Source organism: Rhinatrema bivittatum, chromosome 14, assembly GCF_901001135.1.
Source record: "Rhinatrema bivittatum chromosome 14, aRhiBiv1.1, whole genome shotgun sequence".
Classification (NCBI taxonomy): Eukaryota; Metazoa; Chordata; class Amphibia; order Gymnophiona; family Rhinatrematidae; genus Rhinatrema; species Rhinatrema bivittatum.
Window position 1 is genome coordinate 34,662,468 of NC_042628.1, and position 25,245 is coordinate 34,687,712.

Here is a 25,245-nt window from a genome sequence, read left to right on the forward strand (position 1 = left end):
GGTGGAGGGTAGGACTTGAAACGGCAGGGGTGGCACTGGGGGGTTGGAGGTTTCATCGGTGGAGGGTAGGATTTGAAACGGCAGGGGTGGCACTGGGGGGTTGGAGGTTTCATCAGTGGAGGGTAGGACTTGAAACAGCAGGGGTGGCACTGGGGGGTTGGAGGTTTCATTGGTGGGGGGTAGGATTTGAAACGGCAGGGGTGGCACTGGGGGGGTTGGAGGTTTCACCGGTGGAGGGTAGGACTTGAAACGGCAGGAGTGGCACTGGGGGGTTGGAGGTTTCATCGGTGGAGGGTAGGACTTGAAACGGCAGGGGTGGCACTGGGGGGTTGGAGGTTTCACCGGTGGAGGGTAGGACTTGAAACAGCAGGGGTGGCACTGGGGGGTTGGAGGTTTCATCAGTGGAGGGTAGGACTTGAAACAGCAGGGGTGGCACTGGGGGGTTGGAGGTTTCATTGGTGGGGGGTAGGATTTGAAACGGCAGGGGTGGCACTGGGGGGTTGGAGGTTTCATTGGTGGGGGGTAGGACTTGAAACGGCAGGGGTGGCACTGGGGGGTTGGAGGTTTCATTGGTGGGGGGTAGGATTTGAAACGGCAGGGGTGGCACTGGGGGGTTGGAGGTTTCATTGGTGGGGGGTAGGACTTGAAACGGCAGGGGTGGCACTGGGGGGTTGGAGGTTTCACCGGTGGAGGGTAGGACTTGAAACGGCAGGGGTGGCACTGGGGGGTTGGAGGTTTCATTGGTGGAGGGTAGGATTTGAAACGGCAGGGGTGGCACTGGGGGGTTGGAGGTTTCACCGGTGGAGGGTAGGACTTGAAACGGCAGGGGTGGCACTGGGGGGTTGGAGGTTTCACCGGTGGAGGGTAGGACTTGAAACGGCAGGGGTGGCACTGGGGGGTTGGAGGTTTCACCGGTGGAGGGTAGGACTTGAAACGGCAGGGGTGGCACTGGGGGGTTGGAGGTTTCATTGGTGGAGGGTAGGATTTGAAACGGCAGGGGTGGCACTGGGGGGTTGGAGGTTTCATTGGTGGGGGGTAGGACTTGAAACGGCAGGGGTGGCACTGGGGGGTTGGAGGTTTCATCGGTGGAGGGTAGGACTTGAAACGGCAGGGGTGGCACTGGGGGGTTGGAGGTTTCATTGGTGGGGGGGTAGGATTTGAAACGGCAGGGGTGGCACTGGGGGGTTGGAGGTTTCATCGGTGGAGGGTAGGATTTGAAACGGCAGGGGTGGCACTGGGGGGTTGGAGGTTTCATCGGTGGAGGGTAGGACTTGAAACGGCAGGGGTGGCACTGGGGGGTTGGAGGTTTCATCGGTGGAGGGTAGGACTTGAAACGGCAGGGGTGGCACTGGGGGGTTGGAGGTTTCATTGGTGGGGGATAGGATTTGAAACGGCAGGGGTGGCACTGGGGGGTTGGAGGTTTCATCGGTGGAGGGTAGGACTTGAAACGGCAGGGGTGGCACTGGGGGGTTGGAGGTTTCATTGGTGGGGGGTAGGATTTGAAACGTCAGGGGTGGCACTGGGGGGTTGGAGGTTTCATCGGTGGAGGGTAGGACTTGAAACGGCAGGGGTGGCACTGGGGGGTTGGAGGTTTCATCGGTGGGGGGTAGGATTTGAAACGGCAGGGGTGGCACTGGGGGGTTGGAGGTTTCATCGGTGGGGGGTAGGACTTGAAACGGCAGGGGTGGCACTGGGGGGTTGGAGGTTTCATCGGTGGAGGGTAGGACTTGAAACGGCAGGGGTGGCACTGGGGGGTTGGAGGTTTCATCGGTGGAGGGTAGGACTTGAAACGGCAGGGGAGGCACTGGGGGGTTGGAGGTTTCATTGGTGGGGGGTAGGATTTGAAACGTCAGGGGTGGCACTGGGGGGTTGGAGGTTTCATTGGTGGGGGGTAGGATTTGAAACGGCAGGGGTGGCACTGGGGGGTTGGAGGTTTCACTGGTGGAGGGTAGGACTTGAAACAGCAGGGGTGGCACTGGGGGGTTGGAGGTTTCATTGGTGGGGGGTAGGATTTGAAATGCAGCATGGGCAGCACTGAGGATCTGAGTTTTCACTAGTGGGGAGTGGGACTTGAAACATGGCCTATGCTGTGCCCCACACTGGCTTCCAGACTTAGCTGAAGGCCTTGAAACGCTGCATCTGCAGCTATGGAGCAGCTTTTTAGCCAGCCTAAAATTAGGGCGAATATCAGTTTGAACAGCTTGTCACCTTTGGGAGCATCTGAGAATGTAAAGGTGAAAATCAATTTAGACTGAAAACGAAGGACCCCCCCCCCCACCATTAGCTAAATCAGGCCCTGGCCCACCTGTGTCAGCAGGGCAGGAGAGGGAGGGGGGGGGGGGGGGGGCAGAGGCTCCAGGAGGGTAGAGGGTAAGGACTGGGCGCCCTGGGTCTCTCTCTGCCTCAGGTAAGCGAGGGAGAGCCTGGTGCATTCCAGCATCGCTCAGCTGTGACAGGGCAGTGGAAGGGCTTGTCCCGGCAGGTCTGCATGCCAGAAGACCCTTTCCTGTGGCTGCCCATCACTCTTGCTCTGTAGTCGTGTTATAGGGGAGCTCGAACCATGCGCACCTGGAGTCTGGAACAGAAGACCGAGAAGGCAGAATTCCCTTTTAGTTTAGTTTTATTAAAATGTCTTATTGCTTTTGTGCAAAAGCTCAAAGCGATTTACAAAATAAAACATGCACAATATAAAAATAAAACAGTACATGACATAACAGCGTGTATATATGGCCCAATAACCAGCAACCAGTATAACTCAGGTTCGATAATGCATAGTTCAGGTACGTGCTAGCTTAACTAGAAAAGTTTTTAGTGCAGCTTTAAACGTTTTTTTTTTTTTGCGCTCCATAGTCTTAGAGTCTCCGCATTTAAAACACCAAATCTCTGATTCAGTCAGGCAGGAAATCACCAGGAGAACCTGGGACACACATCCTCCTGTCCCCTCTCAGTGTGGTGATGCTTTCCTTTTATAAAGCACCATGTGCTAAACCCAGCCATGGACCGCAGCAGCAAAATAAATAAGAGCCATACCTTTGGAAACCTGGAGCAGGAAACAATTCTTTGGCTGGCAGAACAGCAGGGGAGTTACTAGGGAGCAATTTCCAAAACCGACCTTCCACCCAGGTGCAAAGCACACCTGTACCTTCCCTTCGAAAACTGCCGACGGATGCAACCGGCCCATGTGCCTGGCACCTGCTTTTCGTGCCAGCTAAATTTGGCTGGGCAGTAGCACGTGTACATCTGCAAATGCAACGTATGTGCGCTGATATCATAAACCCGCCCCGGAAAGCAGCACCCCTTAACTCGGCTACAAGTTTGCGCGCTGTGGATCCCCCCATGGATGCTTTTAGCCGTGTCAGGGACGGGCAGTGCTCAGACAGCCCTTTTCCCCCAGGTAAATGGTTTTGAAAATTTGTTCTCCAAAAGACCCAACTGTATGCATTCGTGGGCACCTAGGAACGGGGGAGGGATGCCCAGTGGGCAATGCACAGAGAAGTCTGCAGAATCCCTGGCTCAGTCTAAAAGGCTGGTATAATGCATGGCACTCAAGGAGGTACGGTTGGTCTGAGACTCTACAGGAAAGGTGGTAGAGAGAGGAAGCTCTGGTAGGGTGGCGAGGTGACAACCTGGCTCAGGCCCCATGCATAGAAGATTTGGTGAATGAAACCAGGAGATCCATAATCACCCTGTTAAATACATGAGAGTCCCTGGTAACCCTTTGGGCCATAAAAAGAGGGTGTCCTGGTCCTGAACGTGCTATGGTAGGCTTTATTGCAAGAGATTGTTGGGTTTGAGGGAGGCAGAGGCACCAAAGCCTGCAACTCCCTCCCAGCATTGCTAGCAATAGTAAGCAGATATTTCATAAGAAAAGGCCGTTCTCGGTCTCTCACGTACAGCACGGCCTCTGCGTCTTGGTGGCAGGATGTGGTGTATTCTGCGCCCCAGTTCCCTTACACTAGCACAGCATTGCTTTCCCTCTGATTTCTCTCTGGGTGCTGGCGGGGAAAAAAGGCTTCTCCGGTGTTTTTGTCTTTTTAATTTCTCTGATGCTGCCGAGCGGCGGCCTTCGGTTTCCCAGATAATTTTGTACCTTGCCTTTTTTTGTTTCTCCGGTTTGAGGTCACGCTGTCTGTGCTGAGGGCTTGCGTACATCTTGCATTTTATATTGGGAGCTGAGATACCATGCTGGTATTTCGTTTCTGTGCAGAAATCTGTAGCAATCCAGTTTTTGGGTCCCAATCTACACATCCTGCTGCGAGCAGATTATTTAACTCTCTCTCTCTTACGTAGCGCAGATCAACATTCCTATGCGGTTTATAATGTTTTGATTGTCTAGGGCAGGTTCAGGTAGTTTGCTAACTGCCTGCGTGTAGGTAAGGTCATGAGTGGCACATCCCATGCTCACCCCAGTAAGGTGAGTGAGTCAAGCAGGGGGTGGCTGGAAGAAGTGTGGGCATTAGTACCAAGGAACGGTGGGAGAGGTCAAAATTCAGACAAATATGGATGCTGAATTCTCCTCTTACCCCCATGATCAGGGTTGGTGAGGCATTGCAGGATATGATGTTGTCCTGTACGTTTTTAGATCAGGGGTAGGTAGCTCCGAGCTGTATGCAGATCTATCTCATGCATATTCAAGCCCTGGTTGTGGTACTCCAGGACCGACGTTGCCTATTAGCACAAACCCAGCTTATCCCCCTCAAAGACATCTAAGCTGAGACACCAGACAAAATAGTGAAGCGATATGACATTTCTTTTTTGCTGACTGCAAAATCTGCCTACTTTAATCCTGTTTATATGGCCATGTAATTATCCGCAGCAGGACACAAGATTCAGAAAAACAGTCACTCGTAATTTGTCATTATTCCATTCAGATTCAAAATGGTAAACAATGGGCCTGCTCCACTAAGGGTTTTCTCCAATTCTGTATTTAAGGAAAAAAAGCTTAGGGGCAGATTTTCAAAGGGTTACGCACGTAACTTACGAGCATATCCCCGAGAGAGAGCCTAGCGCGCACCGAGCCTATTTTGCACAGGCTCGGTGATGCGATCAAGCCCTGGGACGTGCATATGTCCCGGGGCTTTGAAAAAGGGGAGGGGCCATGGGCGGGGCCGAGGCCTCCGGCACGGCGGCTGTATCAGAGGATCACGCGCCGGCAGCTGGCCGGCACGCACAAGTTACACCTGCCAGAGGTGGGGGGGGGGGGGGGGATTTAGGAAGGGCTGGGGGGCAGGTTAGATAGGGGAAGTGGGGGGGGGGGGAGCAGCCTCGGAGGGAACGGGGAAAGCCATCGGGGCTCCCCTAGGGCTCGGCGCATGCAAGGTGTACAAGTGTGCACCCCCTTGCATGCACCGACCCCGGATTTTATAACATGTGCGCGGCTGCGAGCACATGTTATCAAATCAGGCGTAGATTTGTGCGCACCGGGTTGCGCGCACAAATCCACGCCCGTGCGCATGTTAAAAAATCTGGCCCTTAGTATGTAGGCCTTAATATGAGACACCTATCATTGCAACTTGTTTTTTATGAGTTTTACACGTGTCAGACTTTATGTATAATTCATTTCCAATATTGTGAATTCTGAAAAAAATGAAATAGAAGGAAAATCTTTGAAAAATACAAATAGAAGGAGCAACATTCTATCTAGCCTTAACTCTAGTCCCAATGCATTTCTTATGGCAAAAATCCCAACTTTGGCCCTCTCCCATGCCCCCTGAAAGCCCTCCCCAAGTTTGAAAGCTGTAATGGTCTAATGTTCTCCCCAACCAAACAACCTAATTCCGCACCAAGTTTGATTGAGCTATAAGGGAAGATGCCCTCGAAGGCCGAAACTGCAGCACACACAGACTTCAGATTCAGATACCTGTATTAGCAATAGCAATCGTTCCTGTTGCCAAAGTAATATACAGAATGTTTAAAGTGAAAGGCTAGGAAAAGAAGGGAAACAATTACAAAATGGTAATAAGTCAAGTAAAGGTCCAGGTTACGGGAAGTACAGCATCAGGGGCTGGGCTCAGGTTCTGGTGCTGCTCCACAATGTCGCTGCAAATATCAACACCACCTTACAGTGATCTATAATTTATATATTAATCAAACCATGGAACAATTCTGTTCAATCATTTGCACCAATCGTATTTTTATTTCAACTTTACGACTATTACTTATAATTTTAAATATATTGCAATTCATTTTTTTAAATTAATATATTTTAAAACCTACACGTCTGTGGTATGTAAAGAACCCTCTCTCACGTCTGATGATGCACAATATGTTCTTTATGAAAAAAACATTTTATAAATTCACAGAAAATTTTTGTTGAAGAAGGTTGAAAGTTTCATATACTCGTGTAGGCGTCCCTGCACCTTGAATGCATTTATAATCCTTAACTTCTCACCTCCTCCTTATGTGAATTTTTTTTAAAATGTTTTTTCTTTTGTTACAATATTGAAGTCCCAATTGTGATATATGACATCCTTTAGGCAAGCATGTATTGTTGTTCTCTACTTCTTGTTATGATATTTATATGAAGTATTACCTTCTTTTTATCTGTTATCTCACACGCCGTTGTTTAGGGTTAAAGAGTTGATACCTTAACCCTTCTGTTGTCCCTGGCCAGGTTTCATTTCTGGCCTGGTGCAGGATACCACATATCGTACTGCTATAGGTGCTGTTGCTCCTCTCTTCTCCAGGATTAGACGAGTTTTTCTTGCTCATTCTTTTGTGGGAAGTCTGGGATTTTCTCTGTCAGCTTTGGGAAATGTGCATCTCTGATCTCTTTTTGTCATTTGCACAGCAGAGGAGGGAATGCATTTCTGTTTCTCTTTCTCTAGGGCTGCATTGCATACAGTCTGACTTCTTGGTTTCCAGTCTAGTTTTGTCTGTATCTTTCTATTTCTAGTCAGTGATCACTTATCTTGTATTTGGATAGGGTTTGCCTGTTTTTTCTGACATTTGTGACTGAGGTGAGGGACTCTGCTAGCATGCATTTTCTGTGTAGGGATCTGTAGCAGTCCAGCTTGTTCTGTTTTTCAGTTTGCTCCTTTTAATAGGAAGTGTATTGGTGTTATAGGGCACATTGCAGTATTTGCATTGCTGTCTTTTCGTTATCTTGGGTTATAGTTGTTTGAGTTCTGGGTATTTGTGATGGATTGAGATGACAGGTTTGCTACATAGGCCCTAAATGTGTTTTTTCCAGGATTTTGTGATGTTGCACAGAGAGCCTGGTAATGGAGGGCATTTGTGTCACCCTTATTGAGATCAGAACAATCTGATAAGTCTCTTTTCCTCGCCAACCGAGGCTAAAAGACATAGTAAGGAGAAGCTCCAGGAGCAGATGGTGTAGCCTTCAGATAGCACTGGAATTCACACCCTCTGTGTGCAGAACTAATGAAGAAAAATCAAAGCACCAAATGGCTTTGTATCCCACAGATCAGGGGTTTGACCTCCCAGAATGGAGATGTCCCACTCTGGGAGCAGTAAATTCTCAGGTCTGAGTTATTACCCTGCATCATGCTACATGTTTACATAGTGACTCCATCTGTGGCTGCTCTGTCAAGGGAGCAGCATAAGTACTGGGTACAGTTACAGCTCTTAGATAAACCCCTGCAGCTTTTACTAATTAATCTCAGCATCCTCATGAGCTCCAGCTAACTCCCTCCTCTCTCCTGCATACACACCCTATCATTTACCTCAGAGGGACAAATTTTCCACTGGGTTGACATGAAGGGAATTTAGTCTGTACAGGCATTTCATTCTAGGGTTTGCCATCATGCTGTACTCCACCCTCACTGTTATAGGAAATCTGCAACCATGTTTTTCAGTAATATACAATAAAGTTTAGCTCAAATATGAAATGATTGTATATGGTCAAACTGGGGAAACCTCATATAGTGCCTCAGTTAGGCTAAAGAATGCCTAATGAGCTACTTGTTGCAATCTCTAACACCAACCTTGTGGTTGTTAGAATACTTGTGTAATCATCGGAGACCCCAGCATCACAAGATGCCAAAACAATTGCTTAATTTAGCTATCTTGACAGTTCAGTACTTAAATCCACTGTTGTGGGAGTTAATGATGGTATATTGGAAATGGGTACAAAGTTATACCAATCACAATTCACTGTTATATCGCCAAGGTGTTGTATATGAAACTTCATGCGGCAAGTGTCATGGTCCCGACACTGCAATGTTTCGATTTAGATGTCTTCCTCAGGGATCACTCTTAAGCATGGGTTATACTTAAGTGTCTCGGCTGTTATAACGCACCTGAAATGATGTTAAAGACCGTACAATCTTTAAAATGATGTCACATACATCTATACGATGGCATGAATTCAGATAATATTAGACTTACTCGATATGACATGGGTAAATATACTCCTTCATTCGAGGGCTGTGCGTGCACTGATGATGAAAAAATGGCTTTCTAAGGTCGGAGTGCTTCTTCTTTTCTTCAACAATACGGAATAAGATGCATGACGATGACAAACCGTTCAACTTAATTCACAAGAAATACTATAAACTAACCGACATAACTATAGTTGGAAACTTATTTGCGCAATGGCGATCAATGCCATTAGCGGTCTGCTCCTTGCGCTGTAAAGGCACTGACAGCCGGCGGTCCGAAAACGCTGAACTTATAGCGAAAGTTTTCCCGCCGATTGTGTGATGGGGAAGTGACGTATGTATCCTTAAATGGTTACCTACGTAATCCGGCGCCATTTTGAATAGGGGAAAACTCCTATCTAACCAAAATGGGCATACACGTCATCAGGTCAGCCATATTGGATTGAACAAGAACCAAAAATGGGCATATACGTCATCAAATCGGCCATCTTAGACGAAAACAAAGAATAAACTCATCTAATTATTTCCTTAGACAACTGACTGATGAAAGATCTAAACGTGGGAGTCCAAAAAAGATCAAATGAGCGTGTACCATTTGATCTTTTCATTTAGACCAGCCGGTTCAACTGAATGAAGTCGAAAAATCCACTGATTCTCCTTGTAATTGAGGGTAGATATTCTATCCCCTCCTCTCCATGACAGTGGAATGTGTTCAATGATCAACCATTTCAAATCCTCAAAAGTATGTTGTTGGTCTAAACAATGTGAGACAATGGGAGCTTTGGTGTCTTTATTTTTAAGACTACTTTTGTGTTCCGTCAGTCTAATCTTGATTTTACGTTTGGTGTGTCCCACATATATGAGGGCCGATTTGATGACGTATATGATGACGTATATGCCCATTTTTGGTTCTTATCCAATATGGCTGACCTGATGACGTGTATGCCCATTTTTGGTTAGATAGGAGTTGGTTAGATAGGAGTTTTCCCCTATTCAAAATGGCGCCGGATTACGTAGGTAACCATTTAAGGATACATACATCACTTCCCCATCACACAATCGGTGGGAAAACTTTCGCTATAAGTTCAGCATTTTCGGACCGCCGGCTGTCAGTGCCTTTACAGCACAAGGAGCAGACCACTAATGGCATTGATCGCCATTGCGCAAGTAAGTTTCCAACTATAGTTATGTCGGTTAGTTTATAGTATTTCTTGTGAATTAAGTTGAACGGTTTGTCATCGTCCTGCATCTTATTCCGTATTGTTGAAGAAAAGAAGAAGCACTCCGACCTTAGCCATTTTTTCATCATCAGTGCACGCACAGCCCTCGAATGAAGGAGTATATTTACCCATGTCATATCGAGTAAGTCTAATATTATCTGAATTCATGCCATCGTATAGATGTATGTGACATCATTTTAAAGATTGTACGGTCTTTAACATCATTTCAGGTGCATTATAACAGCCGAGACACTTAAGTATAACCCATGCTTAAGAGTGATCCCTGAGGAAGACATCTAAATCGAAACATTGCAGTGTCGGGACCATGACACTTGCCGCATGAAGTTTCATGTACAACACCTTGGCGATATAACAGTGAGTTGTGATTGGTATAACTTTGTACCCATTTCCAGTATACCATCATTAACTCCCACAACAGTGGATTTAAGTACTGAACTGTCAAGATAGCTAAATTAAGCAATTGTTTTGGCATCTTGTGATGCTGGGGTCTCCGATGATTACACAAGTATTCTAACAACCACAAGGTTGGTGTTATAGATTGCAACAAGTAGCTCATTAGGCATTCTTTAGCCTAACTGAGGCTCTATATGAGGTTTCCCCAGTTTGACCATATACAATCATTTGATATTTGAGCTAAACTTTATTGTATATTATTGATATTTGAAGTGTTTAGCATCACTGGACTTTATTTTTGAGTATTTATACACCATGTTTTTCAGTTCAGGATTTGCCTCCTGTTCCTTTGGGCTTCTACTTTGATCAGAACCAAGGCTGGAAATTGGGGCCATAAATCTTCTCAACTACCCTAGGATTTTTGTGCTATTTTATATCCTCACTGAACTTACTTTAGTCCCAGGCATCACAACAGTAGTCTGACTGCACTGGGGGGCCAATGCTCCAATGCTCTTTCCAGAACCCTGAAATCACAGGCAATAAATCCAGCCACTAGGTGTCGTGGTTGCACGATACAAGACTCCCTCTCCCCAGAGGCAGTGAGCAACACCTCTACAGAATCCCCAGCTCCGATTTATCCATGGAGTGGTAGACCTGACCCGGTAAAGGACCCACCAAGGGACCCAGAGCTCCCAGATGACCATATTTAGTAGCATGAGGCCTGCGGATTGTGAGTAAATGTAATAGTTTCCACAAACCCCAAGGACGAACTGGGAGCAGGTACGAAGTCTTAACTGTGGTGCAGGTGGAATCCTGCGTTACTCCATCAGAGATGCTGGTAAAGTACACCACTAACGCTACCAAGTCTAGCTGTGCTCCTAGTGGCATTCTGTGTTACACTACTGATATTGTCAGAGCATGTTAACTGGCAATGTGGCAACAGTAACATGGAATAGACTTTAGTTTTTGGGTACTTGCCAGGTTCTTATGGCCTGAATTGGCATAAGAACATAAGAAAATGCCATACTGGGTCAGACCAAGGGTCCATCAAGCCCAGCATCCTGTTTCCAACAGTGGCCAATCCAGGCCATAAGAACCTGGCAAGTACCCAAAAACTAAGTCTATTCCATGTAACCATTACTAATGGCACTGGCTATTCTCTAAGTGAACTTAATAGCAGGTAATGGACTTCTCCAAGAACTTATCCAATCCTTTTTTAAACACAGCTATACTAACTGCACTAACCACATTCTCTGGAAACAAATTCCAGAGTTTAATTGTGCGTTGAGTAAAAAAGAACTTTCTCCGATTAGTTTTAAATGTGCCCCATGCTAACTTCATGGAGTGCCCCCTAGTCTTTCTACTATCCGAAAGAGTAAATAACCGATTCACATCTACCCGTTCTAGACCTCTCATGATTTTAAACACCTCTATCATATCCCCCCTCAGTCGTCTCTTCTCCAAGCTGAAAAGTCCTAACCTCTTTAGTCTTTCCTCATAGGGGAGTTGTTCCATTCCCCTTATCATTTTGGTAGCCCTTCTCTGTACCTTCTCCATCGCAATTATATCTTTTTTGAGATGCGGCGACCAGAATTGTACACAGTATTCAAGGTGCGGTCTCACCATGGAGCGATACAGAGGCATTATGACATTTTCCGTTTTATTCACCATTCCTTTTCTAATAATTCCCAACATTCTGTTTGCTTTTTTGACTGCCGCAGCACACTGCACCGACGATTTCAATGTGTTATCCACTATGACACCTAGATCTCTTTCTTGGGTTGTAGCACCTAATATGGAACCCAACATTGTGTAATTATAGCATGGGTTATTTTTCCCTATATGCATCACCTTGCACTTATCCACATTAAATTTCATCTGCCATTTGGATGCCCAATTTTCCAGTCTCACAAGGTCTTCCTGCAATTTATCACAATCTGCTTGTGATTTAACTACTCTGAACAATTTTGTGTCATCTGCAAATTTGATTATCTCACTCGTCGTATTTCTTTCCAGATCATTTATAAATATATTGAACAGTAAGGGTCCCAATACAGATCCCTGAGGCACTCCACTGTCCACTCCCTTCCACTGAGAAAATTGCCCATTTAATCCTACTCTCTGTTTTCTGTCTTTTAGCCAGTTTGCAATCCACGAAAGGACATCGCCACCTATCTCATGACTTTTTACTTTTCCTAGAAGCCTCTCATGAGGAACTTTGTCAAACACCTTCTGAAAATCCAAGAATACTATATCTACCGGTTCACCTTTATCCACATGTTTATTAACTCCTTCAAAAAAGTGAAGCAGATTTGTGAGGCAAGACTTGCCCTGGGTAAAGCCATGCTGACTTTGTTCCATTAAACCATGTCTTTCTATATGTTCTGTGATTTTGATGTTTAGAACACTTTCCACTATTTTTCCTGGCACTGAAGTCAGGCTAACCGGTCTGTAGTTTCCCGGATCGCCCCTGGAGCCCTTTTTAAATATTGGGGTTACATTTGCTATCCTCCAGTCTTCAGGTACAATGGATGATTTTAATGATAAGTTACAAATTTTTACTAATAGGTCTGAAATTTCATTTTTTAGTTCCTTCAGAACTCTGGGGTGTATACCATCTGGTCCAGGTGATTTACTACTCTTCAGTTTGTCAATCAGGTCTACCACATCTTCTAGGTTCACCGTTATTTGATTCAGTCCATCTGAATCATTACCCATGAAAACCTTCTCCATTACGGGTACCTCCCCAACATGGTGGAAGGCAGGTACCTTCCACCATGCAGATCTTTTCTCTGTTCCTGTTTCTCTCTCTGGAGTCTCTGGCTGAGTTGGATTAGATCAATCTGACTTTTTGGACTTTCCTAGACAGGATATTTCTCCTCTGGCACCTCCCAGAACACTCCTCCCTCAGCTCCCAAAGTGATCCCTTCCTCCTCAGAATCTAATGCTCCTCAGGAACACTTCATCCAGCCCTGGTATTCCCTTTTCCTGACGTTGCCCTCTCCCTAAGTCTTAGCCCCCCTCCTTCAGGTAGGACCACCTCTCCTTTCCTGGACCTGCTTTGTGACGGGATAGGCCCACTGGCATCACTCTGTGAAGAGAGGGCCCCCAACACCAGATCTGCTCTGCACACCAGGGGGTGCAGGGGTCTTTCTACCCTCCTCGAACCCCTCCCAATGCGGAGGGGGGGCCTCCTCCTTCTCACACTGACACTGTGCACTGGCATGACATGAAGGCAAGGTCTAGTGAGACTTCCTGTCGCACTGAAGGCAGTCAGACCAGCTGAAGCCTCAAAATACATATTTGTACAGGGCAGGGCTATCTTTTTTTAAGGGGAAAAATAATGAATATGGGGATAGTTAGAAGTCTAGGATTGGGCGCTATGCCCATATTCTGTTTAAATTATTTTTTTTGGGGGGGGGGGGGCAGGGGGGGGGATGATCGGGCTGCTGTTACCCGGCTTCCAAGGTGTTGGGATTTTGGGGTTTTTTTTTCCTTTTTACAGCGAACCAGCTACATTCAGCATATCGTCGGTTGAGTTTAAAGTGATCGGGGTAAGTCCCACTGAATATCTGTGGCAAGTTCTTGGCTGCTCACCGGCTGACCGAATGCGAACCTCTCGGATTCTTATCAGAATTTTCAAGTATCGGAAGCCCCGCACTCCCGGTCATTACTTTCCCCTTGTCTCTTGCGGTTAGGCTGGAATTTGATCCCGACCTTTTCTATGTTTTTTTGGTGGCTTCTCCTTTACCATTTTGTATTTCTGCCATGAGGCAGTCCACACTGGTAATTTCCTCAAAACTAAAACAATTACGGTAAATGTTCTCCTGCAGCACTGTGCACAATGAATAGTGTAGAGGAGCAGAGGCTGCGAAGGAGATTCCAACCTCAGCTTCTAGCAGAAGCTGCTCTGGTTGGGGGGGAATTCACACCTCATCCAGTGCTCAGATTTGACTGTCAGGATGCACTGTATTAGTGAGGAACTTCTGACTACTACAGGGGAGCACAAAACAGGTTACTTGGACTGTGAATTCTTCCTCTGCCCTGGGTTATGCTCTGACAGTGAGGTGTTGTGATGAGCTGATTAAGTTTCTTCTTATCCCCTTAGGCCAGGATCCTTTGTAGGTGGTGGTTTTAGGTGTTTTGTACGCTGCTCCTGAGGCAAGACGTTTGAAGCTAGTGATAGAGACACAATCCAGGCAGAGATAAGAGAAAACCAATTAGATTGTAGACGGTGGAAGGAGACCCCTGAGGGCTCCGCTATTTTCATTAACAAAGCTGCTTCCCACTCAGACTGAAATTAGTGGATTGGGCCAATACTCAGAGGATGAACTTGCATAATTACATTTTCTCAAGTAGTTTGAGATATTATTATCCTAGGCAGCTCTGATTGACCTTTGGTTTGGCACAGGATCAATCAGAGAGCAGCAGTGGATGAACACAACTTATTGATAGACTCGGTGGAGTCGATCTCATTAGAGGCAGCAAGAGTTTCCATGGGATGCGTCCAGCTCCATGATCAGAATGAAAATAAGTTAATGAATAGCTATTTTTTTTTCTATATCTGGGAGTGAATTGTACTATAATTTGATGCAATACTCGTACACTTGCAATGGAGACTGGGAAAGGGTGTTCAGCTAGGCCACCGCTGATTCGCTATTCTCTCTTACATTCCTGAATGAAATGTTGCACATCACCTTTGTGATATGGCTCTCAGCTCCCTATCCCCTTGAAGATAACACCCCAAGTTATTTACATCAAGAAAGCTTCAACAGTATTACCCTCATTGGGTCTTCTCAAAGGTTTTCTGCCATTCTGTGTTTAATGAAAAAACTTGTAATAATTTGAGCCTTTGGTTTTACAGCCTGTTCTTTTTGTTTATAGTTTTGATGTGATGCTCTCTCTGCCGGGCAGCCTAATACCTGTTTTGTTTCCCTCCTTTTTTCTCCTGCAGCCTTGAAGAGGTCTTTTGATATGGAGGACGTGGATGATGTTCCAGTATTTTCGCCTTCCTCCCCGCACAGCTCTTCCTTCAGCCCCAGTCCTTCTGGAATGATTCTCACAGGCAACGGGGAGAGCAGGAGATCTTCTGGCTCCCACCAGCCACTGTACCAGTCACATATAAGCATCAGCTCCAATTCCAGCCCAGCCCATAGTCCGGTTCTGAAAACTAGAGTCAGCAGCAGTCTGTCTTTCAACCGGGGCACCATTCAGATTGCCAGAAGCAATGGGAGCACCCGCTCCAGTCTTACTCGTGTCGCTTCATTTCAAACCCGACTTAGTCCTAATGGATTCTCCACCTTGGGACCAGGCAGTGACAGCGAGAGCCTTCACAGCTCCACTTCAAGCCTAGAGTGTCAGCCAGCTACCAAGCTGATCACGCCTCTGCGTCCATCCCAGATCCCCCTGGGACAGCCTGAGGCTAGCATCAGAATTTCCAAGATATCTAGCCCAGTTCTAAAAACGTTTTCCTCCCATGGCAGCGTCTTCCACTCTGAGATTGAACGTCCAAGTGTTCGGTTGGTGCCAATGGCTTCCATGAACCATAATTCCTTACCTTCTTTGGACTTGCACATTGCTGAAGACCAGGGCTCTGATCTCATCCCTTCCCCAGATGCAGCCTACCCCTCTGCAGCAGCATGGAATGCCCCCACCCAGAGTTGCACAGTGCTTCTTACCAAAGACTCAAAGTCCATCAGCAGAGAACCTTCTTTCTCTTCCTCTTCATCTTCTTCCTCACCACCTCCTGATGCAAGTAGATGGTCAAAGTTAACTGATGCTCCTCTTCCTGTCCTCAGACCAAATCAGTCACAGTTAAACAAGCTACAGAAATTTCCCATCAGCCTGGAGGGTTTGGATGAGAAACCAGTGGATGGTCCAAGTTCTGTTCCTGGCATCGACTCTGTGTTCAGACCATTACCAAAGACACAGCTGAAGGTTAGCCTCCATGCAAACACCAGCATCCAGACAAAACCCAGTCCCCAGCAACCTATGCTCGTAGTTAAAGAGGATCCAGCAGAACCCATTGAGGGAATGCCTTTGATACCATCTCCGGTACACTTGCCCACTGAGGTGCCAGTTGGTGAGAGCCATACATCATCACTGTCTTCTTCTCAGGATTCACAGTTTCAGTTGGTGTCTCAGCTTCAAACAGTACAAGGAATGTCTCCAGGTTCTTGCTCCATTTTGCTACAGAAACAGCAGGAGTCCACACCAGTGCAGCCTGTCCCAAAAGACAATCTAAGGTCCATGATAGAGAGAGCAAACTCCTTTACCCAAGCAGACGGTCCAGGATTAAAGTCTCCTACTGCTATCTCCATCCTTCAGCAAGCTCCCCACAGTGGGAAACTATCCAGGTCTTTCGGAGGCTCACTGCAGGAAAAGCCACAAAACACAGAGCAGACAAATGAAGGTAAGAAGTTGAATGTACTCTGAATTCTCACTTTACAGGGTCTATCTCTGTATTTTTACAAATGGATAAGCATCTAGTAGAACCAGAATGATCTCAATATATGACAAAAGCTGATGCTTTTCTTTTGTTGAATTGGGAAAATGCAAGCGTGCCTGAGATTCCTGGTTTCCAAAGTTGGCCGGCCATAGTACCATGGTGAGAGCTTTCCTATGGCCGCTCTGCAACTTTCCTGGGCTTCTGGGAACTGCCAGTCTCTAGGATACTTTGATAAGTGATGTGCATTGGCTCCCACTTACCTGCTCTCAGTTCATACTACCAAACCATATAAAGTAAATGCTTAATCGGGTATGACAGGGAGCATGCCTGAATAGCAGGGTGAGTGCTGAGTGCCATATATCTAAGTGGAATATAATATAGAGCAGTGGGATTTAAGAGTCAGTATCCAAATTCCTGTATCAGAGTATTTGAGTATCAATGTTTGTTTCATATATAAATCATAGTAACATATTAATGATGGCAGAAACAGACCAACTGGTCATCCAGTCTGCCCAGCAAGTTTCTTATGGTAGTAACTGCCACTCTGTGCAGGCTACCCCCAAGACTTATGTTAAGAATAGTAATATTTACATTCAAAACCAAACAACTGTCAAAGTTACTGCTAGCAATATTTTTACAGGGCGAGCAGCCTTCTTGATAATTCAGGCAATGCTGCTTGATGTGCTTTGCTTTTGGACTCAACAATATTTATAGAGAGAGCCTTTCATACAAAATGTAACCATAACAGGTGTGCACGTCTTTTGAAAAAATTAAAATTAGCAGAAATAGAGGAGTAGTCTAAAGCAATGGACTGCGATCCAGGGAAGTCAGCGTTCAAATCCCATTTCTCCCACCGATGCTCCTTGTAACCTTGGGCAAGTCATTTACGCCTCCTTTACTTAAGATGCAAGTTGAAACTGTAAGCCCTCTGGGACAGGGACCTACTACTGTACCTGAATTTGTAAATTGCCCTGAGCTCAGGTTTGGAAATGCAAATTATTAAAACCAAATATCATGAAAAATATATTTCAAGTCATCTTCCAATAAAGCAAACCCCACCCAATCCCATCCCTCCCCAAAATGCACACATACATACAAAGCCAATGCAATACCGTGAGCTCAGGCTAGTGCACAGGTTAACCTGTGTTTTAGACCCGCGTCCATAACCCCTTATGCAATAAGGGGATTAGCACATCCAAACCAGCACATAGCTTAGCGCTCATCACATGTAAATGCCATGTTGATGAGGCTATTAGCTAGTACCCCCTTATATAAAAAATAAATATGCACGTCGTCGTGCACATTTTTACCCCCAAAAATTAATGCCAGCCCTGGAGCTGGCGTTAAGTCTTGAGGATCCCCAAAAGTTACCGAAAAGTAGAAAATACTGCTTTTCTGTAGTTCCTCAGACTTAATATCATGGCAGTATTAAGTCGGAGGAAGCGAAAAAAGGAGTAACAAAAAAAATAAAATTTTAAAGTCTTGCCAGTGGTCAGGTTAGGAAAATGGACCAAGAAAGAGATCTAGGTGTCATAGTGGATAACACATTGAAATCGTCGGTGCAGTGTGCTGCGGCAGTCAAAAAAGCAAACAGAATGTTGGGAATTATTAGAAAAGGAATGATGAATAAAACGGAAAATGTCATAATGCCTCTGTATCGCTCCATGGTGAGACCGCACCTTGTATACTGTGTACAATTCTGGTCGCCGCATCTCAAAAAAGATATAATTGCGATGGAGAAGGTACAGAGAAGGGCTACCAAAATGATAAGGGGAATGGAACAACTCCCCTATGAGGAAAGACTAAAGAGGTTAGGACTTTTCAGCTTGGAGAAGAGACGACTGAGGGGGGATATGATAGAGGTGTTTAAAATCATGAGAGGTCTAGAACGGGTAGATATGAATCGGTTATTTACTCTTTCGGATAGTAGAAAGACTAGGGGGCACTCCATGAAGTTAGCATGGGGCACATTTAAAACTAATCGGAGAAAGTTCTTTTTTACTCAACGCACAATTAAACTCTGGAATTTGTTGCCAGAGGATGTGGTTAGTGCAGTTAGTATAGCTGTGTTTAAAAAAGGATTGGATAAGTTCCTGGAGGAGAAGTCCATTACCTGCTATTAAGTTCACTTAGAGAATAGCCACTGCCATTAGCAATGGTAACATGGAATAGACTTAGTTTTTGGGTACTTGCCAGGTTCTTATGGCCTGGATTGGCCACTGTTGGAAACAGGATGCTGGGCTTGATGGACCCTTGGTCTGACCCAGTATGGCATTTTCTTATGTTCTTATGCTCAATTAACGAGCGTCCATTTTCCTAATCTGCACACAGCCACTTCTCCTGGGCACTTGATGCCACAGATGCGTTAGGGATGCACAATTTATCCCTAGCGCGTCCTTTTTAGTGAGGCGGCTCATTTTCCTATTGCATCGAGCGCCCAGGAGAGACGATTGTGCACACATTAAAAAAAAAAAAAAGTGCGTCCAGTTTGGACGCATGTTTTTAGTGCGTCAGTATTGCATGGTCCTGAAAGATGTGTATTCTTCTATTATCCCTCAATTAGCCATACTCGGCCAACTCACCATTTCTTATTTCCAATATCTGTCTTAACAGTTAAATCCCTTTAAAACTAATTTAGTATTAAATTAACCCCGCTGGATCATACCCTACTTTCACCTTAGTTTTTCATATGAAATGATGACAGAAATCAAATTATAACATTCTCGAAAAAAGATAAACATTAACAGTTTTCCAGCCCCCCTTAATATAACAAGCAGTACAAAGATAGCTGCAATATAGTACCACATCCCTATAAATTTCTGCCTTATCTGTAAAAAGATACCAAACAAAGCCAATTCAGGGGTAATATAAACTGGTAACCCAGTGACATTTGACATAGTCAAACATTCTGTTTCAAAATGTGCTAACTCCATCACAACCCTCCCCTACAAGATAGATTTAGTTAGATTAATCATACTTATTCTAACAGAGATCCAGTATTTTACATGCAGTTAATCTTCTGGATGCTACTGCTTGACAAACTATCAGGAGCTTTCTGGAACGTTTTCCTAACATCCTAAAATGCTCATTGTCTGTTTTATTAAATTTATTGTAATCTACCTTGAGGCCAGTTATGGTAGAAGGCGGAATATCACATGTCTATAACTAAATAAATAGAATCACTGTCTCTAGCATGGCTCTACCAGAATGTTAGGACTTTCTTCAGCTGGTCTCATCCAGTCCAGTGCTAACGTCTGTTCCCTAACTCATCTGCAGTGTGTCAAGGTTTTCCATGTGGTAGTGAACGAAAAGCTTTAGGACCCAGCCTCTATCAGATTCTAAAAGAAAAACAGCAACAAGAGTAGCAGGAACAATGGCTTCAGATACCGAAGATTCCGAAATTACAGTGAAATCCATGCCCATTGCTCTAATGGGAGATACGACTTCCATACTGTTATCAGCTGGCGGGGACTTCTTGAAAGGTGGTAAATAATAAACCCTCGAAGTAATGGGCAAGGGAGATGCAGGAGTTTTTAAGATTGCCATAAAATATTTCCTCAACATATCCTGAGGGGAAATACCAGGATCTTTGGGGAAATTAATTTACATATTTTTTGTAATATTAATATGAATTTATTGATGGTTTAGCCATTTGTGCAGTTTATTTTCTGTCTGTATATGTTATTTACTGTTACTATTTTGTATCTGTGGCTCAGGCCCTACGTCAAGTGCTAGGTCACTAACTGGATGTCCTTACCTTCAGTCCAATTTTGTCACTTAACCTCTACTTTTGTTTAGATGGTGATTGGTTCTAATACTGAAGAGTATGGGGAAGGTTGGGTGGTGTCTTTAAGATGATGTCTAGGGAGAGCGTTCAAGGAGGGGGGGGTAGTTTTATTGTTTTTTGCTCTCTCTGGAGAGGGAGTTGTAGACTACAGTAAGTTCCAGGAGTTTTTTGGGCTTACTTCCAGCCCTGCAGGTCAACGTGGGAAATTGAGAGCCCTCTCTATCCTAGGGGTTTGCCATTGGCATGTAGGAGGGCTCCTGGACCACAGTCAGTTGTGGGAGCTGCTATTGAATGGGATTGGACTGATGGTGAAGAGGAACTCCAGCAGGGTTTCTAAATGTTGCTGGGACTTATCTGAAGTGTGTCTTAAGGCAGGGAGGACAGGGATCTAGACAAAGACAGAAAAATGTAAGAGGCGAGCCTTGTTTTGGCTGCGCCTCTTAGCCCTGTTCTGTAGTGCCTGTGATTCATAGTGGGGATGTTTATTGCTTGTACACGTTTGACTGATAAACCCAGAAGATTAACGTTGTTCACCGTGTAACATATTCCAGAGCATTGGACTTCTTCATTTGCTCGGGGATCCCAGGATTATGTATGATATACATTACACAAGCTTCTGTGGGTTTAAAATCTCAGAATGGCTGGGTGGATAGTGGACTGGACCTGGCTCAGAGGTACGGGCTGTATGTCTCTCTCACGGGATCAAAACTTTCTTTTTTTCCCCCTTTCTGTGCCCCTCTGTCTTCAATCCCTTAGGCTACTGATGCTCTATAAAGTATGTAGTTCTGCATTTTCAAAACTACAGGTGTTATTTTGAAGGCAAAAGCAGTGTCATTTTCTAAAAAAGCAAAGATAGAGTACCGGGTGGGAGACCAGCGGCAGCCTCCACCTTACACTTTCCCCCATAGAACAAAAGAAGGAAGTTGAAAAAGGTTCCAGGCATGACCTGGCATCGGATCACCGCTGGGCAAAAGTACCCGCAGAAAAATCATGTGCAAATCTCTGTGTTTCCTTGGCAGTTGTCAAAGGGACAGTTTCCCCGTACCTTCCCTTTTGAGAACTGGTGCACGGCTTGTGGGTAAAAGTGCCCGCAGACTTTGCTCCACGATGTGCAGTTTTGAAAACCGCTTCCCTACATTTAAATATTAAAAACTTTTATTACCTCTCCCCAACCTAACCCCTAACAGTGCATGCATTGTGGACCACCATGCAGACAGGTGGTTTTAGGGTGGGCCGTTTTTAATAAAGCTCTCTCACCCTGGGCTGGTTCAAGAGTATTTGGTGTCCTAGGCGAACCTTCAATCATGCAAACCCCCCCCCCCCCCCCCCCCGACTTACTTATTGGCAGCAGCTCCAGTGCAAAGCTTGCTTTTTTTCCTCAATATTGGCTTTCCCCCTCTGGATCTCATGTTGGTGGTATTTTGCCACCAACAAAATTTTGGTGCTCTAGGTGTTGTTTGGCACAGTTTGACAAATGGAAGCACCAGCCCTGCTTTTATCTTCTGAAAAAATGTCCTCCCTATGCCCAATGATGTGTTTTTGCAGGATTGTTCTGGGAGGGGTGGTGGTAGCATCATCATGATTGTTGAGTTTAATTAATGTAATCTCATTGTGTGCGGACTGGGCAGTGGAGGAAGGGATCGGAAGAGTACAGATTCAGAGCTGCCAAGGTACCATGTTCCAGGAGGGAGACGTTTTTGGGGTCAGTCCTGGATTTCTGACAACCCCCATCCTGATGCATTATGGGATCTGCAGTGCTGATTTCAATGGGCAGAATCGAAGACTACAAACACCACGCTGCTTTGAGATGCAAGTTCAAAACTAGGGCTGGACGTGAAGCCTGCCTCCTGGAACGGGGCACCTTGGCAGCTCTGCAGACGGTGTGCAGACAGGAGCAAGCCAGGACCGTGGAGGAAGCAAGGCAGGCAAGTGTAGATAGCCTGCAGATAATGAGACCCCAGGGCAGCCAATAATGGCAGAAAAAGACCAAAGGGTCCATCCAGGCTGCTCAGCAAGTTGGTTTTGGTAGTAACTGCTGCTCCATGCAGGTTATCCCCATGTAGAAGTGTAACACCTAAAGTTAGCGTAGGTTATACCCCATTTTGTTTTTTAATTTCCATCCTCTAGCCTGTAGGGATCCAGTGTTTATCCCATGTCCTTGGAATTCCATCCCCATTCTCATCTTCACCACTTCTTCCAGGAGGTGTCAGGAGGTTCAGGGTCGTCCCCCCTGGAGTTCTATATCATTACCTATAGTGCTGCAGTTTCCTTTGGGGGGGGGGGGGGGGGAGTGTGCTGAGTGCTAGGCAGTCGAATCCCAAGCAGGGGGAAGAGCTAGGAGGAGAATGCATATTGTCCCTGGGAAAGGAATTGTTTGCCTGGATTGTTTTTGATAAGCGGGGATACAGGCAGGTCTCAACCTGTGTGTTTTAAACTGCTATAAAATCAGCAAGAAGGAAAGATTTAAGGTGATGTAGCATAGTTTCAGCTCTGACACATTTACACTGAGGCCAGGAGGTGGGCAGGAGAGGGAGACGAGGGGAAGGGGGGTGAGAGTTAGATTTAAACACATCTTGAGTTTCAGGACTGTTACACTGCAGCTTGTGGGCTGGAGTTATTTTGCAGTAAAATCTGCCAGGTTTTCCATTCCTCAGCCTAGAGCCATTTGTTTTTCATTTGCCTCCTTGGTCTTTGTAGTAGGAGGGGAAAAGCAGATGGCGGGTGGAGGAGGAGAAGATGAAGGCAGGGTGCCAGCAGCCTTCCCTCTAATTCCTGTTCCTTGCTCACCTGAGCACCAATTTATTTATCTTTCAGTAAGAGCGCGGGAGAATGGCCCTCGCCCAGCCACCTCTCCTGGGCGCACGATCCTGTATTTAAATAAGGGGGCGCTAGGGACAATAGTGTCCCCCTAGTGCCTCCTTAGCAGTGGAAGCCCAGGAGAAGTGGCTGTCGGTGGGTTCAGGAAACAGACGCTCAATTTTACGAGCACTGGTTTTCCGAACCCGCTGACAGCCATGGATTAAGAAAACAGACACAGATTAAAATTGCACATCCATTTTCCTAACCTGACTGGCCAGCACATTTAAAAAAAAAACCCATTTATTTTATTTTTTAAACATTTTTGGTTCCATATCGTAGCGATATTAAGTCTGAGGATGTACAGAAAAGCAATATTTTCTGTACACCTTTTCTGAGCATAAAATGTGCGGCTTGGCTGGACATTTTTTTTCTCAGTATCCCGGGTGCATAATTAATAGCCTCATCAACATGCATTTGCGTGTGATGAGCGCTATTAGTTTCGGGGGGGGGGGGGGGGGTGTTGGATGCGTGTTTTCGATGTGCTAAACCCCTTAATGTATAAGGGGGTAGTGGACGCATGTTGAAAACGTGCGCCCAACCGCGGGTAAAACGGTGCGCTCCGCTGTGAGCACTTTACACTGTTGGAGTGGGAGCTGGAAGACCCCTTGTTCTCATCTTGCTAAATTTTGATTCCACTAAGAATAGTCCGTAGTAAAACTCGTCAGCTTTCCTCTTTTCCTCCTTATTCTCCCTCTGTTCTCTTCTTGAAACTGCCTGAAACTTCATTTGTACTCCTCCTAATGATAAATTGGCTAAAGATGCTGTATAAATATTATCTGCAGCTCTCAGAGGTGATTTATTTATTTATTTATTTAACATATTTATATACCATTTTACCAGTATAATTGCTTTGAGTTTCACTCCTTGGAAGATGACAATCTCAAGGCGTTAAGGCAGGAGGGTAGGGTGTCGTGGGTGGGGGTTTAGAAAAGATGTTTTCCCCCATCTGCTTTATTTTTGAAATGGTGCAGAAACATTAGAAATGGAGCGCCGGTTCATGAGCTGGGTCCCCCGAACCATGCTGTGACGTGGCCCTTCTCGGCTCCTCTCCTGGGGTTTGTTGAAGGCTGAGCAACCAATGGGCCAATGCTTCCCGTGCCGCACCGTGGCACCTCCGTCACCACGCTGCAGGACGATGCCGTCATCGCCACGCTACCGAGTACCTCCGTGTGTGGCGTCAGGCTGGATGACCGCCGGAGCTTGCTTTCCTCTGTTTGGTTTCTTTCCACGCTGTACACCCAAATGATTGTGCTGACCGAGGCCTTTTTCTTTTCTCAAAAGAAAAAACACAGAGGCGGGTCTGGTGGTTCGGTGGCAGGGCCGTGCACGGTCACGTGTGCAGCACCTGGGTTCTCTCCAGGCTTCTGCTGCGGTGCGGTGGGGGGAGGGCAGGGGAGGACGCCTCGGCTGTCACTCGGCGGCGATGCATAGTGGCCAGACTTAGGATCCACGTTAGCCAGTTTCCGGAGAGAGCTTTGAGGTCCCTGCCTGAGGGTACAGTTGCTTTGACAGCTGGGCTGAGCTGGGAAGGGGAAAAAATATCCCCCAGATGGTTGCCAAGGAAGGTTCATAATGCTGCAGCCCGGTGGAGGCCGTTTCCGATGGGGGCCGGAAACCCAAAGGTGCAAGGGGAAACCAGGCCATAAAACACCAAAGGCATGGAAAATACCAGTTTAAACTAGGCAGTATTAAGTAAAATAATCTTTACAGTAAAAATCTGCCTGTAATCTCTGGTCTGACAGCTTTCAGATGCTGATATGGATATTACTGGATGGGAACAAGAAAAGTTCCCTTCCCCCCACTCACCCCAGCCTGTCACATCTGGTTTAGATTTGCCCCTGTCTGTACTGCTGTTTGCTTTTCTGAGTTAGCTCCGCCTGGAATCTGGCGTCCATAGATTAGATCCATACAATCCCTTCCTAGTTTACAATTTTATACAAGTAATTCGGTCTCTGTGCTGGTTCCGGTCACGTATTGCTAAAAAGATGTGCAAATATTGTCAGATGGCTCCAGGCCATTGGGGACCATCTGAGCCAATCCTGGTTTTCTAAACCCCCAAGTCATTTCATATCCCCCTGTAACCGTCTCTTTTAGTCAGTAAGGAGGTCCAGACAACTGATCCGTAAAGCAGAACCACAAGCCACGGAACCGAACCAGAACCGGCTCACGTTTGTC

The 25,245-nt window shown here is 46.0% G+C and overlaps 1 protein-coding gene across 5 annotated transcripts in view; it reads left to right on the plus strand.

The window, feature by feature from the left end:
* SEPTIN12 (septin 12) overlaps positions 1-25,245 on the plus strand; it is a 168,278-nt gene that overhangs the window by 14,322 nt on the left and 128,711 nt on the right. For all 5 annotated transcript variants that reach the window (XM_029576145.1, XM_029576142.1, XM_029576146.1 and 2 more), the window contains exon 2: positions 14,931-16,388. In XM_029576145.1, the coding sequence (XP_029432005.1) occupies positions 14,951-16,388 (1,438 nt within the window). In that variant the 5' untranslated portion in view covers positions 14,931-14,950. The remainder of the gene's footprint in view (positions 1-14,930; positions 16,389-25,245) is intronic.